The sequence below is a fragment of the Aulonocara stuartgranti genome, assembly GCF_965226115.1.
Source record: "Aulonocara stuartgranti genome assembly, chromosome: 8".
Lineage (NCBI taxonomy): Eukaryota > Metazoa > Chordata > Actinopteri > Cichliformes > Cichlidae > Aulonocara > Aulonocara stuartgranti.
In genome coordinates, this window is record NC_138959.1 from 9133000 (window position 1) to 9150976 (window position 17977).

At 40.2% G+C, this 17977-nt stretch overlaps 2 protein-coding genes across 4 annotated transcripts; one reads left to right on the forward strand and one right to left on the reverse strand.

Moving 5' to 3' along the window:
* On the reverse strand, window positions 1-3726 carry arl3b (ADP ribosylation factor like GTPase 3b). Its single transcript, XM_082543289.1, is given in 7 exon segments — window positions 1-1066; window positions 1167-1352; window positions 2565-2615; window positions 2710-2826; window positions 2923-3066; window positions 3553-3571; window positions 3573-3726. Coding segments are annotated over 7 exon segments (642 nt in total). The 5' UTR covers window positions 3650-3726; the 3' UTR covers window positions 1-1018.
* On the forward strand, window positions 3134-16633 carry sfxn2 (sideroflexin 2). 3 transcript variants are annotated; one of them, XM_082543288.1, is made up of 13 exons: window positions 3134-3237; window positions 4514-4573; window positions 7994-8241; window positions 8747-8917; window positions 9013-9111; window positions 9815-9890; window positions 10207-10292; window positions 12313-12373; window positions 12458-12524; window positions 12624-12673; window positions 12753-12802; window positions 12889-12936; window positions 15910-16633. In XM_082543288.1, the coding sequence occupies exons 3-13, from the start codon at window positions 8087-8089 to the stop codon at window positions 16007-16009; spliced, it is 963 nt and encodes a 320-aa protein (XP_082399414.1). In that variant the 5' UTR covers window positions 3134-3237; window positions 4514-4573; window positions 7994-8086; the 3' UTR covers window positions 16010-16633. The 3 variants fall into 3 exon arrangements, with proteins under 3 accessions (XP_082399414.1, XP_082399412.1, XP_082399413.1); XM_082543286.1 differs by lacking the exon at window positions 3134-3237 and adding an exon at window positions 3888-4353; XM_082543287.1 differs by lacking the exon at window positions 3134-3237 and adding an exon at window positions 3888-4315.
* Window positions 16634-17977: the final 1344 nt, after the last annotated feature.

Here is a 17977-nt window from a genome sequence, read left to right on the forward strand (position 1 = left end):
AACATTTTTCTCGTGTTTTTATTCACATACAGTATCTTCAGCTCTGGACAGATTACATTCAAGAATATCAAAAGGAGCGAATTACCTGCACATAGAAATGCACTGGGACATACAGTACCTATTCCTCTGTTACAGATCTGCAGGCATACATTAGATATGCAAACATTATAGACTACAGCAGGGTAACAAATACTCTATAACATGTGCATAACGTAACATATGAACACAGAGCTGAGCTATTTACAGTTGATCGAAAAATGTCTTTAACCATTTAATTTCAGCCTCCTTTTTACATATTAACATGTAGAGTATTATTTTATCTGTAGTGGGGGGAGTTGGACTGTTTCTCAAACATCCTTGAAATCACACACACGCACACACACACACACACGCTGCATGAGCTGTTGTTCAAAAGCGCTCTACACTCTACTTCACCATAAATAAGACAATTACAAAAATATACGTCACTTTGAACAGAGCCATAGCAGGAAAAGCGCGTTACAGCCTTTTGTGGAATGAAGAAGAACCAAAAACAACAAAAACTGTCACGACATAGGGGTGAGATGGAGGGAGGGGGGTGGTTTCCAGGACAGCGTGTGAAAGAGCTTAAAGAACATGTTGGAATTCCAGTGAAAGACAGCAGTTTAATGGGAATGTTTGAGGCTGTGACAGGCTGCGCATGGGTGGCTGCGGTTGGACAGAGATGGTGACGTGGGTGGACGGCGGAGGGGTGGAAGGGGTCGATATGCTGGTTTGGGTTCCCCTTTGAAGGCAAACGCCCCTCCTCGTTGTAGAGGCCAGCACAGAAAGATGTGCTGAGATTAGTAAACATCAGCGATGCGGGAATGCAGAGGGGTTAAAAACTCCAAGTCCATGTTGGATTAGTAGTGTGTGTACATTCACAGGTATATCCCTTGTACTAAGGCTCAGGAGGGTGCAATGTGTGTCAGTGTATGCGTGTGTGCTGCTGCTGTTGCTGCTGCTGGTCCTCCTGATTAGTAGAAGACTACAAGCAAAGCTATTTTTTCTTAGAGTTGACGCTCTTGCAGACCCAGTTCATGCCCTCCTGTATTAAATTTAGGGGAAGCAGTGGGGTGAGAAGGAAAATATAGATATATGTATAATTTTTAAATGCAACAAAGGTGAAGCACAGTTCATCTGCTCACCTGAATCCCCTCGCCAGTGAGGGCGGAGCAGGACTGGATCTGCCACATGCGATCCCGGATGGTGTGCAGATTGAGACCCTCTGCGATCTCGGAGGCTGGGGCGGCGGTCAGGAGGTCCTGTTTGTTTGCAAAGATCAGCACAGGAACACCGCTCAGCTTCTCCTCATCCAGCAGCTCAGCCAGCTCCTGCAGCGCACACACAGACACACACACACACATCTGTCAGCTACACAACATGACAGACACACACTTACACAACCAGAAGGGACTTCAACTGTACTGTAATGTAAAACAGCTCTAGGGTTCAGATCCTTAAGAAGAAGAAGACCTTTAAGCTGCTACTTTATTTCCCAGGAGTTTGCCACATGGATATATTGGATATTTGATTTGGGTCAGATTTTATGATTTTATGTTTTATGGCCTTCCTGACACAACCTTTCAATTTATCCGGGTTTGGGGCTTGCACTAGCTTGTACATCCTGAGGCTGGTTTGGGTCTCCTCCCGGAATCAAACCAGGTATTTTTCATGTGTAAGGTGAACGCATTAGCCACATTTAAAGTCAGAAGCAAAACATGGAATTATCCATGTTTTCTCTATTTCTAACATAAAATATATATTATATAGCCTAACACCTTAAACACTATATCCTCAGCTTCTGTAATTATTAAAAAACTATAAATAAAATGTATTTCTTGCTTATTAATTTAAAAGTTTTAGGATAGGATTGGTATCATTTACAAATGATTTGGGGGAAATAATCAGCTGTTTAATAAAAAATAAATAAAATAATTGGCTTTCTTGCCATAAAATGAACCAGTATGTATAATCTGGGACAGATACATTAAAAAAATGTCTGAGCACTGGGTAATTAAAATATTAAAAACAAAATTCAAACAGTTGTGTAAAGTCCCATATTTGAACACACACCAGTAAAAACATGTGAAAGACAACTAGTGACATTTACTGGTATAGAGTTGAGTTTCACAATACTGTAAAATAAAGCATGTAGAATCCTTTTTGACATTTTTAACACTTCTTAGTACATTAAAAATTAAAGTTGAATTATAAGACTCCTCCAGGGCAGTACTTCTCAAAACGGTAGGTAAAGGAAGGTTCAAAATTTTTAAATATGCATATATTTAACTATTTTTTTCAGTCATAATTAGAGAACCATCTGGAAACTCCAAAACTTGGTTTTATTTTTCATTTCTGTTACGAAGAATGGTACAAGGTTGAGCAGAAGACCTACAAAGATCTGAAATGGAATAACCCTAATTACTTATAATTCACTTATAACTATATATAGTCCAATTCTTTTTTTTTTTATCACCGTTCATTTGGTAGGAAACTGAAACTTCTTTGGTGAGGAGCCCAAACCCTTATACACAGTTACATACCTGACCCGTTTCCTCAAACCTCTTTCTGTCAGCGCTGTCAATGACATAAATCTGAAACAAAAAGTTTTCTTTGTTAGTGTGTGAAAGAGTTGCATGTTACTGAAATTAAGGTCATATTGCTTCATTTGGTGCATCATCTCCTCACCAGAACATCTGTGTTTTCAAAGTAGTTCCTCCAGTACGGCCTGATCTTCCTCTGGCCTCCAATGTCCCAGACATTTAGTTTAAACCCCTGAGACTGCACGCTCTTAATGTTGAATCCCTGCAGGAAGAAGATAAAATAAGTACGGTAAGAGGAGGTGAAACGCATGAAAGTTCCACGACTACGCTTTGTATACAAACATCCTTTGTATCTTACCTGCGTGGGCGTGATGTGACTGATGTCCTCAGATGCCAACTGTTTAAGGAGTGTGGTCTTCCCACCGTTGTCCAGACCCAGCAGCAGTATCCTCACCTCCTGGTCTGGTGTGCTCTTTAGCTTGCGCAGGATGGACAGCAATCCCTACAACAAGCAGTTAAAAACAGCAGCGTGGTGTTACTGTTCCGGGGGGACAGGGGGAGCACTGCTGCAGCTAACCACCATTGCAAAAACACATCTCTTCTTTCCATCCACCAACAGGCCATTTCTAGCACCCTCTATGGATTTTGATGATGTACAAGCACTCGTCTAACGGTAACAGATCCTCTGAGCAGCAAGTCAGATCTTGTGCTTTGACTTTCTTGATCCTTACGGCTAATTTGTTTCCCAGGCAGGGCTAGATAACGGCACGCAAATGGGAGCTAAACACAGCTAACGTGCTAAGCTAATCTCCCCTGATAACTGAACGAAGCAACAAGGCAGTCGATTTTTTTTCTTTGTCAACCTGGTGGTGACGGAATTTATTACAATTGATATAACTAAAAATGGACGATAAGGTGTAGAAGTATGAGCACTCGAGGAAGTTTGTGTTAGGTTATGCGCTAATGTTTGCGATAAATTAAAACTCACCATCTTGTTGCCTTCTCTCCTGGAGACGCCGCCGAGGGTTACTAAGGGGAGTGACGTCAGACGCAGAGATACGCACAGATTCCGCGTCGTGTTGCATTCATGAAACATTTTTTTTAAATGGGTAAAATACAAAATGCCGACTCTGATACTGTTTTGAGGGGATACGCTTTTCTTTTGTAATCGAAGTGTATGGATTCTGTTCATTAACATTTATTTCCCTGTGTTATTCGTTCTTGTAGCGGCTCGTTACTAAGTGGTCATTATCGCAGCAGACCAGTGTAAACGGGTGTTCCTTATTTACATTTTGTTTTAAACAAAGTACCATGAAGGCATCGCTAAACCCAAAACTAAGGTGGACGAGTTTAGTTAGCTACCTGCTAAACGTTTAATTGTCTTTAGACAGTACACTTTGAAATCTCATTTTGTGCACTCTTCTTGTCCATAATGTTAAAATAAGTCAACGGACATACATTTTTACTACTTTTTACCATAACAAACCGGATATAATGTCACCGAAGTAATTAGCTAGCTACTAACAGTAGCTGTAAACTGGAGGGGGTTGATTCAACATCTGGAACCGCCCCCGCCCCCCAGTTTCTGATTTAATTTTAGTCTTCAGCCAAATATCAGGTTCGGTTTCCACCGGTTTAAACGCAAGGATCTGCCCCATCTGCTCCAGCCTTTGATTGGAGGACAACCTGCCACGTGCGCATTTTTTTTCTTTTACTGTGCCTGCACGGGAGTTGAGCTGACCACCTGGCAGGTTCGTGCTCTGCTGGTCCGTTGGAGGTGTATACACAGGTATATTTTCGGTTTCAAAGGGCGGTGTTAGCAGCCGGTGTGTCGGTGTTTTGGCTCGTGCTTTGCTGGGGGTCCCCCCCGTCAGACCCAGCTGGTAACGCGAGGACTGAGTTGCATCAGTCAGTGAGCCCCAACTGACATGTTTTCACTCTTTTCACAGCACTCTGGTCGGTTGTCTTCACACAGGTCTCCACACATTTCTCTTCTCCGCAAACTGCATGTAAGTAATTTAACATTTCAACCATTAGCAGCCACGTGCTACTACTTATCCAGATGTTACTAGGGCTCTGGCCTACAGATCCAGTTTGGCAACCTTCTGCTAGTCAGCAGTAGTAACTACCTGTACTGCAGTACTCTGCACGTTACATCTCTTATTTCGTTTACTCCACCATATGGATGAAGAAATAGTAATCATTGGTTGATCGATCAGTTGACTCTACTACTTCACTAATAATCACTGATTTTTCATTCAAAATATACAAACAAAACAACAACAACAAAAAACCCCACACAGTTCCAGCCCCTTATATGTGAATATTTCATTTGTTTCAATAGTTGGTTCACTTTAACCAAGCCTCGTCTTAGCCAGCTACAGCAGTGAAATGTTGCTTTACAGCAAAACATTGCTTATTATCATTTTATTACATAATCATATCTGTCAGGGATTATTTAGCTTGGTTTAGTACTTTTAGTGATTTATCTATGGGAGTTGAACTTGTAATTGAGCATTACTAAAGTGCAATACTTGCAGTTTTACCCAAGTAACTGCTCCTCTTATCAATAATTTATGGGATCTGTGCTGTGCTGTTGCCCTGCAGCAAACATTTAGGTCTTCTTGCAATGTTGTGTCTTATTCGTGGCTCAAAGAGTTGGCAGGTTGGAAGGTTGCCGGTTCGAGCCCCGGCTTGGACAGTCTTGGTCGTTGTGTCCTTGGGCAAGACACTTTACCTACCGCCTACTGGTGATGGCCAGAGGGGCACCGATTAGCACCCTGCTGACCTTCACTACAGGTGACAGTTTCATTATTTGGTTTGGTCCAGGTGGAAATATTTGATAAAGGCTTGATAAGTTGTTTAAAAATGTAGTTAAAGCACTACATCAAGAGTTTCGGGATACGTGCTCTGCAGCTAAGGCTTTTTGTCCTCATCACTTTTTTTTAAGTGTTTAATAATTTGTCATGAAAAAAAGTTCAGTCTTTTCTAGTTTTAGCTTTTAAATGTGAAGATTTGTTGTTCTCTCTGTTTTAAATTAACTGTAAACTGAATCTTTAATCAAACAAAATAAAGAGTTATGAAGGTGTAATAATTTTTTTCAGATGCAGTCCTACATATGTTCTTTAATATTATTATTTATATGTCCTGGTAATAGGATCTACGTTGACTTATTCTCGACCATGTTCCACAGACCTTTGACCTATTTTGTAAACAAACAGCTTCAGAAATAATCCAGTTCCAACCAGGCTGAACCTTCAGAGACCGCTGATATCCTCTTCTCCTCGCCCTTACATTTCACCTGTTTCAAAACTTACCTAAAACTTACAGTAAGTGCCTAATGGAGATGAACTGTGGGACATTTGGATAGGCTGAGCTGTAGTCAGCACGTTTTGGATCCCCCGGTTGCTTCAAAGCAAGCACAATGGTGCAGTTGCAAAAAACTCAAAATCACTACCCGAGGACCCATTAACAGGAGGTGGTTGATGATTTCTAGTAGACGTTTGGGCTTTGAGGGTTTTTAGGCAGTTTGTGTTTGGTTTAAACCCAAGAGCAGATGTTTCCAACAGCCTAACTTTAGAGAGCCTGAGCTACAAAGCTACAGGATAGTCAGAGCAACGATATCGCAGCAGGGGTTGCAGGAATGATGCTGAACAGACGAAAGTTAGTATGTTTACCAGTGTTTAATGCCAACATGGGCACCGTTTCCTCTAGGAGATGTGGAGCAAAGTATTTAAATATGTTACTTTTGTGGCTATAACCACCATAATTTTATGAGGAAGGCAAGTTGCTGAGCTCTGAAATCCCTTTGTACAATACAAACCACATTTATATCACAGGTTTTATTCTTTGCACTTAAAGCATTTTATACTGTCAGGTCAGTAATTTGTTGGATAAAGATACAATTTTAGTAGTTTAGCTGTGACTGAAGTGCAGACTTTCAGCTTGAAGTCAAGGATCTTTTCTGGGTCTTTGTACCTTTCTGGTTTAATAAATGAAAAGGCTGCTCTGGTAAAGCTGTTAAAGGATATCTCATTTCTTTGCTTTGAGAAACTCAAGGCAAAGGAATGTTGTTGCAGTTCTTTGGGTGATTATCTATTTGCAAGCCCGTTCCAATAGTTTGGCTGAATCTGAGCAGAGAGTAATGCATGCTTCAGAGTTCATCCTGCTACTTTTATCAGCAGTCACGTCATCAATAAACACCAGTGACCCGGTTGCACTGATAGCATACATGTCCATGCCATAACATCGCTTCCACCATTTACACTTCAGATCATGAGCCGTTTCTCTTCTTCTTCATACTTTTCTCTTCCCATCATTCTCGTCTACCTTGATTAGTATTTTCAGTTTTTTAATTTTTTTTTCATAACTATGCAGGCTCTTTTAGATGCTTTCTGGCACAGTCTATTCTGGACTTCTAGACCAGTGTAACCAGTAGCTTGCACCTTCAAGGTGATCTAGGTAGACTTTGACTTGCCTTTTGGTGTTGCTGAGCTGGCCGTCTCATTCCTTCTTATAAATATACCAGATTCTTGATTTGGCCACTCCTGAAGTTTTTGCTGTCTCTCGGATGGGTTTATTTATTTATTTCTTTTAGTCTAATGAAAGTCTCTCTCACTTGCACTTGCATTCCTTTGGACCTTATATTTAAAATTACAGTTAAAAGCTATCAAATACAAACTCAAGGCTTTGAATTAACTCCGGATGTGTGATCTGCTTCATTTGTTGTAAGAAATGATGGCTTGTAAAACTTATCAATGAATCAATCAATAATATTAAAATAGCTGTTTTTGTATCTTGCACATTTGCTCAGTTTTCTTCTCTTAAACATCACCGTCATGAGCATCAAATTCAGCATGTACGCTGATATAACAAACAGCTGTCTGGGTTCACTCTGCTGTTGTAGGTTTGGTGCTCTAGACACTGACATCACTGTCAAAGCTCTCGCAAATTTAATTAAGTGACCCCATGAGTCCAGTCAATCCTTCATTATGGAAGCAGAACGGCTAAAAGGGTGATTACGTGTTCGCATGGACTCCTTACATCCAGAACCACAATGGAATGAAGCGTTGGACTGGTACTAGAAACTAAAGTAAAGCTCACAGCTTTTCAGATTTGTCATGGATACATGTATTTTCAAACCCAAGGGAGTGTTATGAAATTCTTAGATTAGGGAAACCGAAGAGACTGTTTGGATGTTAATTATCCAAATAAGTTTTGTGTTGTGTCTCAGCTTTATAAACATACACCTTTGCATGTGGGACGTTGGGTTCAAAGGTAAAGAAAACTAGTGTCTCTGAGCCGCTGAGCTAAAAAAAACAAAGATCTGTTAATGTTACATCAGCTCAAAGGAGGACAAGAGCATGCATTAACTATTCACCAACTCTTTGATTGTCCTGTAATAATGTCTTTCTTCCTCTTTTCCTCAGGATCTGACTGCAGCTGCTGAGTGACGTCCCGCACTAACACAAGCTGCGAGGCTTTTTGATGCATTAATCTGCACCTGGATTTTAACAGACGCAATGGCTCTGAGCTCGTTTGACATTGACGCACCACGATGGGATCAGTCTATGTTCATGGGGAGACTAAAACATTTCTTCAACATCACCGACTGCCGAACAGCGCTCCTGCCTGACTCGCGATTAGATGAGGCCAAAGCTTTAGTAGAAAGCTGCAGGTGAGATAATGAATGCACAAGCTCTAAAATGTCTCGTGTCATGTGACCATCCTCAAGTTTCCTTTGATAAAAGACATTCAGGGCACAGTGGCTCATTGGCTTGCTCTATCCTGGGTTCAAACCTGGAAATGGAAAGATTGTTTGCAGTTTGCATGTTCTCCCAGTGGGTTTCGTTTTAGGAGCTCTGGTTTCCCCCTCCGCAGACAGCCACAGTAGGACAGTCCTAATACTCACCCTGAAAAAAAAGAGCATTCTGCAATCAAATAATTGCAATTCACATGCAGAACACAAAACTAACGGCAGAAGAGTAGTTTAAGTAAAGAAGGAAACCACCTGTCACGTCTGTGGCAAAATCGTAGAAATTCCCATTTTACCTTCAACGTTTTGCTTCATACCCTGTTCTCTGTGATGTAACCGTGCTTCTGCAGATTTTATTATAAATCTGTGTTGTAGTTACGAAAGGCTCCGCCAGCGTCATTGAGTGTGTTTTTTTGCTGCTTTGCAGAGCGGGATCCATCCCTCCCGGCACCACAGCAGAGCAGCTCTACTACGCTAAGAAGCTCTACGACTCAGCTTTTCACCCAGACACAGGAGACCGCATGAACCTCATCGGCCGCATGTCATTCCAGGTACCCGGAGGCATGGCCATCACCGGCTTCATGCTGCAGTTCTACAGGTAGAGAAGAGCGAACAGGCAGAGCTGCATTTTACCACATCCTACTTTCTTGCAGAGGAAGTTCTACAGGTTTCATAATTCATGTCTGTTTCTAGGACAGTTCCTGCTGTGGTGTTCTGGCAGTGGGTAAATCAGTCCTTCAACGCTTTAGTCAACTACACCAACCGCAACGCTGCCTCCCCCATCACTCCCAAGTAAGCGCTCTTAAGACTTTAAGTTTGTCATTTCACATCCTCCAGATAAGAATGCAGTGAACTCTCACAGCATCAGCAGGCAACTAGAAATTTTTGAGGGCATCAGTAGAGGTAAAAAGAGCAGTAGCAAGTTTCACTGCCACTTTCCATTCCCCCATGGTAACTAGGTTACCACGGGGAAAGACTTCTCGTCAGATACTTTTACCTTATCGGTAATAATTGTTTCAAACTTCCTTCCAAAGTGGTCTGCACAACAAACTGATTTGATCCTGTCTTCTTGGATTGATTTACAGGTAGCTTTCTTCATATCCAGCCATCAGGTGCATGGTGTGTGCTGGTGGATATCATGCCATGCACCTGTAAAGCAGTTTTCACACATAAACTTTGGACAATTATGGGAGATATTTTCTAGAGTTATCCTTTCCAACCTGTAGCACAAAGCAGGAAATGACCCCTTTCACAGTGTATCATAAAAATGGCATGTAGTGGAAGCTTAACCAAATGCACACTTGCAGTATTTGGATAAATATAAACATGGGTGCATTTAAACACACCTTAATTTTATCTGGATGCAAAACAAAACGTGTGAGAGCTCCACATACTGAATGCTGGCTATTTTATATGCCTATTTATGTAAACATTAAAAAAAAAAAACAGTTTTCTAATAGCAGCTGCTGTTCGATGCCTTTGTTGTGTCTCTCAGACAGATTGGAGTAGCCTACGTTACAGCGACCAGCACAGCTTTAGCAACAGCGGTCGGACTGAACCTCTACACAAAGGTACAAATGCTGCACGCAGGAACTCATACAGTGCTGACTGTTTTTAAGAAGTGTTTTGTCGTCAAACTTATCTGGATGCGATCACTTTTATGCCCTATGTTTAAAATCGTGGCCAAACCAACTTATAAATAATAGTTTGGGTCAGACCTGTTATGCTTTTTCTTGGTTTCTGTCATATATATCCTGTTGCTGTTGGTGAACAAAAACCAACAGGAACAAAAGCTGAAAATGTCCCTTTAACCCAGTCACAGCTGCACAGATCTTTACAGGTATTACAATGATATTCATGATGACTTTTCTCTGCTTTTTCCCACAGAAAGCTCCTCCTCTCGTGGCTCGCTGGGTCCCTTTTGTAGCTGTGGCAGCTGCCAACTGTGTTAACATTCCCATGATGAGGCAGCAGTGAGTCCTCCTGCGTTTTTCTTTGAACTGAAGGGTTTTTTTTGGCCATGTCTGCTGAAACACAGCGACTCTGTAAGGGCAGGCTTCCTGAGGATACTCAACCACAGAGCAGTGTTTGCTGTGTTAGATCCTGAGAGAAGGTGTTCTGGAGAATTACTGATCTTAAAATAGTGGCGTGATGTGTAAATCTCTTTTAGCTATGGCTCAGGGGATGGTAATGTAGGTCAGTTGGTACATGCTGAAATATTTCAACAGCTATTTGATGATTTGCCGTGAAATTTTGCACAGATGTTCATGGTTTCCAGATGATGAAGCCTTCGGTCTTTGCGTGTTTTCCTTTAGCTCCACCAGCATCGTTTTCAAACAAACTTCTACTTTATATTTCAACATCTTCTTGATGGAAGGTTAAGTGCACCAATACTCAACCAGAATCCTAATTATCTCAGTGATCTCAACAACTATTTCACTGAATCTCATTAAATTTGGTTCACATGTCCATGCTTGCAGCACGACTATATTTATTCAGTTTGGTAGACCTTTTTTATCTACCAAGGGTCCCTGGGAAGTCAGAAATTTAGCTGTCTCCACCCTTTTGTTTTATATCACGGCATATTTGGGCCATTGAAGTTAAAATAAGAAGGAAAGAACAGATTTAGTAGAAAGCCTTGGCACTAATGACACAGATTTAAAAAAAAAAAAAGTAGAAGAAAAATAGGGTTTAAAGTAACAACTAGCAGATGTTATAGCCATTGTGTAATTAAATAATTATTTGTGCCGGAATTAAAGCAATAAGGAAATACTTGTTATTTTAACTTTGAATCACCAGATTATCAGAAGAAAGATTTTCCAGCGTACCGATGGTGTCATTTACTGTCGCACCTTCTTACTAATGTGTGCTGTCATTGTTTACCATCTGCCTGCAGTTTGATGATCCACCCTCACAAAGTGAAGTCATATCATTTGTTAAATTAAATTCAAAGCAGATTTGGCTTTTTCTCCTTAAATTTGTGCTTTAAATTTCAGAGATTTTGAGTTTTTAGGATTAATTAAGGCTCGTAAACGCAAAGAAAATTCCAGCTTTAACTTCAGTAAATGTGTTTGTTTCTCGGAACATCACGTCGCCTTAAAGCTTATTTTTAACTTTTACTTTGAATGGCCATTATGCAATAATTAACTACCTGCCAAACCAGTTGCACAAATTATTTAAAGTTGGCATATTTACTTGCTAAACTGGGATGGTTAGGACTTCTGTATGTGTTTGTGTAGAGTTGGCACAACAGACGCAGCAGTCGTAGTTCAAGATATTAGCATTTTGCTGAAATATCATAAAGTTAACATCTTTAACTAGCTTACCTTGATTTCTGTGTGCATCTGTGTAATCTCTGAGCTGCTTATAAGTTTCTGTGTTTGCAAAAACAAGAAATCTATACTTTTAATGTTACTCTACACACTCTTAATGTTTTTTGTTTAGTTTTTTTTCTGGAAATCTCAGCAGAGATCGTTGCATTCCACGGGTAGAAAAACAGGAGCTGGCTCATTTTCACAATTTTGTTCTCCAGTTTGATGCTTGTGACATTCGTGATTTGGAGAGAGCACTTTTCATCCTTTTAAAGCTTAATTTTGGTGCTTTGGGGCATTTATTAAGAAAGTGGGGAGAGACTGAAGGTGAATGAGACACAGGGAAGGGTCTGGGGCCTTTAGTACAGATCCTCTCTCGTTACAGATTATTACACTTCTTTTTGTTTTGTTTTTTCAGTATTGAAGGTTTAAGATGAAGTGAAGTCAGAATAGCGACCCAATAAAAGAGTGTTTACTGTGAACTGTGCAGTACTTGATACTGTATATTGTTAAAGTACAGAGCAAGACAAAACAATAAAGCTATAAAATAAATCCAAAATAAATGAGTAAAACAACACAATAAACACATTCCCCTCTTATCTCTAAGAGAAACACTTATTCATGTTCAGTTTCCTTTTTCTTTGTTTTTAGTCTTTTCATCTTCATTTTCTCTGTTTTTTAGGGAAATTCTGAATGGCATCGCCGTCACAGATGAAAATGGCAACAAACTGGGCCACTCTACGGTCCGGACACACTTTAAGGCACTTCAAGGCACTTTGTAATGTGTTTATTTTTTCTTAAATTGTCTCCATTTTTTCTGTTTGCAGAAAGCAGCAGTAAAAGGCATCGCTCAGGTGGTCATTTCTCGGGTTACCATGGCCGCACCAGGAATGAGTACGCAAAGAAGTGTTTAGGAGAAAGTTATGTCATGAAGATGTGGTAAATCCTCTCTCTCTTCTTCACTTAATGTTCTTGTTCTTCTCCTTTTGTCAGTTGTCCTCCCCATCATCATGCAAAGGCTGGAAAAATACAAGTTCATGCAGGTATGATGTTCGTCTTCATTACCGTTCTCCTGCTAAATGTGTGCATTTGTCCTCATTGTGCTTTTCTCGCTTTTTACAGAGAATCACATTTCTCCATGGACCAATTCAAGTGATGCTGGTGGGAGGGTTGTAAGTACAGAGAGTTTACAGGGTCAGGTATATTATAATGTCCTCTGGAGTATTTCAGTGGTAACTTTTGTCCTTTTTTCCCAAAGTTTGATCTTCATGGTGCCGGCTGCCTGCTCCCTGTTCCCTCAGAGATGGTAATGAAACTGTTTCTTTACTTTCACACAAGTTTGTGGACTTTAAGGAGCATCAAGAAATAATTAGCTTTAGTCAGCCTGGTTTCTTGACATGTGTATTTATGTACATTTTCTCTGTGCTTTGGTGGTCATTGTGGAGGAATTGTGACCCACTCTTCTTTACAGTTTGTTGAAGTTTGCGAGCATTCATTTATTCTCTTAAATGAGGTTGAGGTCTGGACTTTGGGCCATTGCAACACCTCAATTGTTTTCTTTATCCGCCTGTTGCGCTTAAGATCGTTGTCCTGTGACGTGACAGAGTTTCAGCCAAGCTTTAGCCTCAGACCTCACATTTGACTTGAGGATACTTCAGGAATTCACGGTTAACTTAATGACTACAAGATGTAGAGATCATGTGGCTCCAAAATAAACCCACATCATCAGCCTTCCACCGCCGTGCTCACAGTAAGCTGTGCTGTCACGTTCCTTTTGGAGAGAAAGGGCTTTCTCCTGGCAACCTTTAGAAACAAGCCCTTCATGTTCAGTCTTTTTCTTTGTACTGAGGCCTGCAGAGTCAGTGATGTAGCTTTTGGGTTTTTGCAGATTGTTTGAGCACAAACTGACTTTGGGATGAATTTGCTGGGACTGTGGCAAATGTTCCAGAACAGCAAACTGCCAAAACCTCTGTTTTTATAGAGGTTCCCACACCTGCTGACGATTAGCAGCTCCTGGCTGTTACGTACTCTCTTAATTTCTGTGGAAACAGTAAGGGTGTATTTAGTTTTCATAGGACTGCACACAATTACATTAATAGGGAAAAAGAAAGTCCTTTGTTTAAATAAACATTGACTGTATATAAAAGATGGAGGATTACAGCGCAGTTGCTCATTGGTTGGTTCTGTTTTTGAAGCTCAACTCAAATTTTTGATCTTCAACTCATCTGAAAAGTGTTCAGAGAAGTTCTTGATGAAGGGAGGAGTGGAGTTGGTTTCCGTACTGTAGAAATATAGTATTTGTAATCAAAAGAGTTCATTAGAGTTGCCTCAGAATAGCCCTTAAAACACTTTAAGACACGTTGTCTTCAGCTTCAGATGGTATGCTCTCTCTCACATATGTTTGAATTGACAAAAATCAAAGTAAAACAGTGTGCTGTGTGACAAAACTTAGGAATAAATAATAAATATAAGAGTTTTTGTAGAACCTTCTCTATAGGAGGAAGCAGGTTATCAAGACCTGTGTCTAAGTTAAGTTGTAGCTGTTTCACACAATCAGCTTCTGCTACAGAAACTAGTCCACACTAATCGACTAGATTTTAAAAATCCAAAGCAGAAAGCTCAGGTTTTCAAGTCTTGTGGCTTTGGTCCGATAAAAGATGTCCGTGTTAGTGCAGCTGGTGGATTAATTTGCGATGCTGGAATTCCTGGAGTTACAATAAATCCTGCTGCAGTGTCTTGGCCTCTAATCAGCTTTCAAACGTGTTGTTCACTCAAGCTCGCTCAGACATATTTCATCATCTCAGTCTTCAGATCCAGTTTAAAACTCACAGAGAAAATTAACTTTTGGGAAACAATTTCAACTGAAGTTAGATTTTCAAATAAGGATGCAGCTTATCTGTATGTTAGTTTGTTTTGAAAGACTCATATAAAATGTGGCAAATCATATTTTTACAAGTTTATTTCCATCTTACCAGCAAATTATAAATATAAATTATAATGTAAGCCCGCTTGGGAACTTATGATCATTGATTTAAATGTTGGTTTAGTCTGATTGTGCAGCCCAGGTCTGGACTTACCGCCTTAAATTTTAGGTTTGGGAGTGACCCGATAGTAAAATGGTGAGGATGCGTACCACATGCCGTTCCCTTTGTTTAATTCTCATCTCTCTCCGCTGCTCTTGTTTCATAAAAATATAAAATGCTTATAAAAGAAAAATATTATTGATGAGTGTGCGGTTAACAGGTGCTTCTAATGGTCTACAATCAGATCAGTAGTCCATAACTCATTGTTCTCTGAAGGCAAAGCTAAAAAATGAAATGTCAGTGAGGTGAGTGGAATTAAAACGCAGCACCAGCGAGCGTGGAATGAAGACGCTTAACAACTGCTTTCCAGATGTTCACTGTGACTTATGGTTTAGCTGGTGTTTAGGGTAAAAACACAAAACTTTCTCATGGATTTTAAGTTTGGAGAGCATGTTTTTCCCCCCATTGGAAGTATTTCAACTTTAAAGAGTATCTATTCTCTACTTGACCAATTCTATATTTTCTACTGGAGCAGCTGTGCACGGTTCACAGTCATGTTAAACTGGGCCTTAGCTCATAAACTGGCTTCCACCTTTACGTTCACTCTCTTTTTAAGCTTTTGCACGAGTAAAAGTATGCACACTGCTGTCTATATGAAATGTTGTCCATGTTTAATGTAAGTTTACACTAAAGAGAAAAAAAGTAAAATGCAGTTCTTATTTTAAAAATTTGGGGGGCATAAGACTCACTTTTCTTTATGTTGAGATTAAGCCAGAACTCGAACGATTCAGCGAGAGAATAAACCTAAAATCGCCTGTTCTTTCGTCCTTAAGGTTCAGGAAGTAAAGTGTTCACACACGGTGCTAAAGACCGGCACATGTCTAGTTATCTTTAATAAAACCTGCTGAGATTTTATAAACTTACAGTAGAATAGTGCAACTTTTTTACTTTAATATGTTGCTCATTTTAAAATGTATTTTGCATCCTGTATTGTAAAACTCATTTATAACTCTTTACTGAGGCCTTGAAGAGCTGTAATAACAACGTTATAACAATGAATATTAAGTACATGTCAAATAATAATTTGCTTTCCTAATTACCCGAGTAGATTTTTTTTTTTTTTACTGACAAAAATGTGTGTTGTCCTCTACACTTTCATTAGCATTGACTACAACACTTTGTTTTGCCTTGATATGCAAACAAACCTTTGACTGTGCTCCTCTTTTCCTTTCTGTCCTCTCTTCCTCCTCCTGCAGCTCTATGGCTGTTTCGAAGCTGGAGCCTGAGCTGAGAGACTCCATCAGGTCTCAATATGGGGACAGCATACGACACGTCTACTTCAACAAAGGCCTCTGAGAGTTTTCTATTCGACGCACAAGACTCAATTCATGTGTTTCGATATCGTGACCTAAGTCTGTGATTATTAATCACAATGAAATGCTTCTTTGTTCCTTTTTTTTTTTCATTACATTTTCAAACTGGTGCTTGTCTTTGGATGTTTGCTGTGGGACTTTTGATCAATGCTGTCACTTAATTCTTACTCTAATCACAACAGTCTGGATTCCTGCTGAGAAACCAAATGATCTACTCTCAGGAACAGCACGTCAGAATAAATCTGTTCGCTTTTTTGTCGGAGTGTGGCTCTCCTGTAGCTGCTTCCATTGTTTCTGTCTCAATGTTGGAAAATGGGGTCTCCCAAACCTTCTTACAGTCTGTGCCTTTTTACAAAGTGGTAGGAGAGAAGCAACACTGAAGGCATTAATGGCTTAACTGTGAAACCTTAAAAAAAGAGAAAAGGTTCCTCTATGCATGAGTAAAGTCTAGTGAGGTTGTTCAGTGGAGGCTGCTGCCCTCTTCTGCCAGAAAAGAGGTAAATGTGTGATCTGTCTCTGTGATTTATCTGAGATGTTTGACAGCTGGATCCCTTCACCGTGTCAACTCTGACCTCTGTAAGCTGGAATAAAACTACACACAATTGAAGCACATCTCCTCACAGTGGTGTTTATTTAATCCAGTGATCGTTCATCGTGTGGAAGATGCTCAAACTTTATGGAGAAAGTTATTCATGACTTCAGCTGCACCCGGAGCATGTGAGGAAAAACGGCAAACTCAGTGGCTTCTGTGACACATTTATGTGAGTCATGTGAATGCCAGAACTCACTGCATGTCTCAGCAGTATCAGTGCTGCTTTAATAAACAATGTTCTTCTGCAGCTACATGAAAGAAAAGAAGTCCTGCAGTGGGCTGAACCCACAGAACTAAAAGTCTTTCCCAAATCCAACCTGGGAGTTTGTGCCATAGTAGAAAAGCCTCATAGCTGAAGGCTCTGCCTCCCATTCTGCTTTTACCCTGCAGTCTGACAGTGAAGTGCTTTGTTAGAATAATAAGGTACTTTGGGGTCTTTGACATATGACTGTCCCAAATTTAAGATTTTATATGTGAGAGTAATATAATGTAATTCTGAATTTAACATGGAAAAAGTGCGAGACCTCTGACAGAGCCAATCCCAGTCAGGCCTTTACACATTCCCCCTCTGATGGAGTCTACAAGCTCTCTTAATTAACCATTTATCACCCAGGTTTCTACAGCTCTAAAGGACCCCTTTTTTATATATAATTTTGGCTCTAAAATTACAAAATAATCTCATCTTTCAGGAATCATTTGCATTTTCTCTTGAACACAAATGGCAATGGGGCGCTGATAAATAAAGAGTTGGGCGGCTGAATAGAAAAGCACCAATCCTCACCCTTCAGCATCTGCAGTGACTGCTGTCACATAGAACTAAGGCCATGTCCATCCCTTTTTTGAATATCTACCTGTTTCACTTCATTTTCATTCAGGCACTTATAGTAAAACTTCCTAAATGCTCCCACATCTCAAAATCGTTTTTTTGCTCTCTTTTGACTGTCTTGCTCTGTAACATTAGAAATCAAACATTAACAGCTCCATTGTGACAGTCCTGAAATAATCACTTGGGACTTCTTTCTGTGAGCCTGCGGCTTTTCCTCCATATCAGACGAAAAACAGATTCTGCACCTTTACGTGTTTTATTTAAGGAAGGCTTAATAATTCACTTTCACTTAAGACTAGCTGGTTTAAAACAGCTGGTTTAAAGCACTTAATGTGGCAGGCAGATTGAAAGTGGGGAGGAAGAGGGTGTAGATTTGGGCCTCAGGGAAGGGAGCCGATTGAGTTGGTGGGAAAGCAAAGAGAGGATCAAGGAGTGCAAAGATACACAAACAGACTTCTTCTTCTTGCGGCTGCTGCCTTTAGGTGTCGCTGCAGTGGATCGTAAGCCTCCATCTCACCCTGTCACTCGTCTGT

Coding starts and splice junctions, on each gene's coding strand:
- sfxn2 (XM_082543288.1), top strand. CDS start 8,087: ATGGCTCTGAGCTCGTTTGACATTGACGCACCACGATGGGATCAGTCT. Junction 12,803..12,888: donor GTGATGCTGGTGGGAGGGTT/GTAAGTACAGAG, acceptor TTTTTCCCAAAG/TTTGATCTTCATGGTGCCGG. Junction 12,937..15,909: donor TCCCTGTTCCCTCAGAGATG/GTAATGAAACTG, acceptor CTCCTCCTGCAG/CTCTATGGCTGTTTCGAAGC.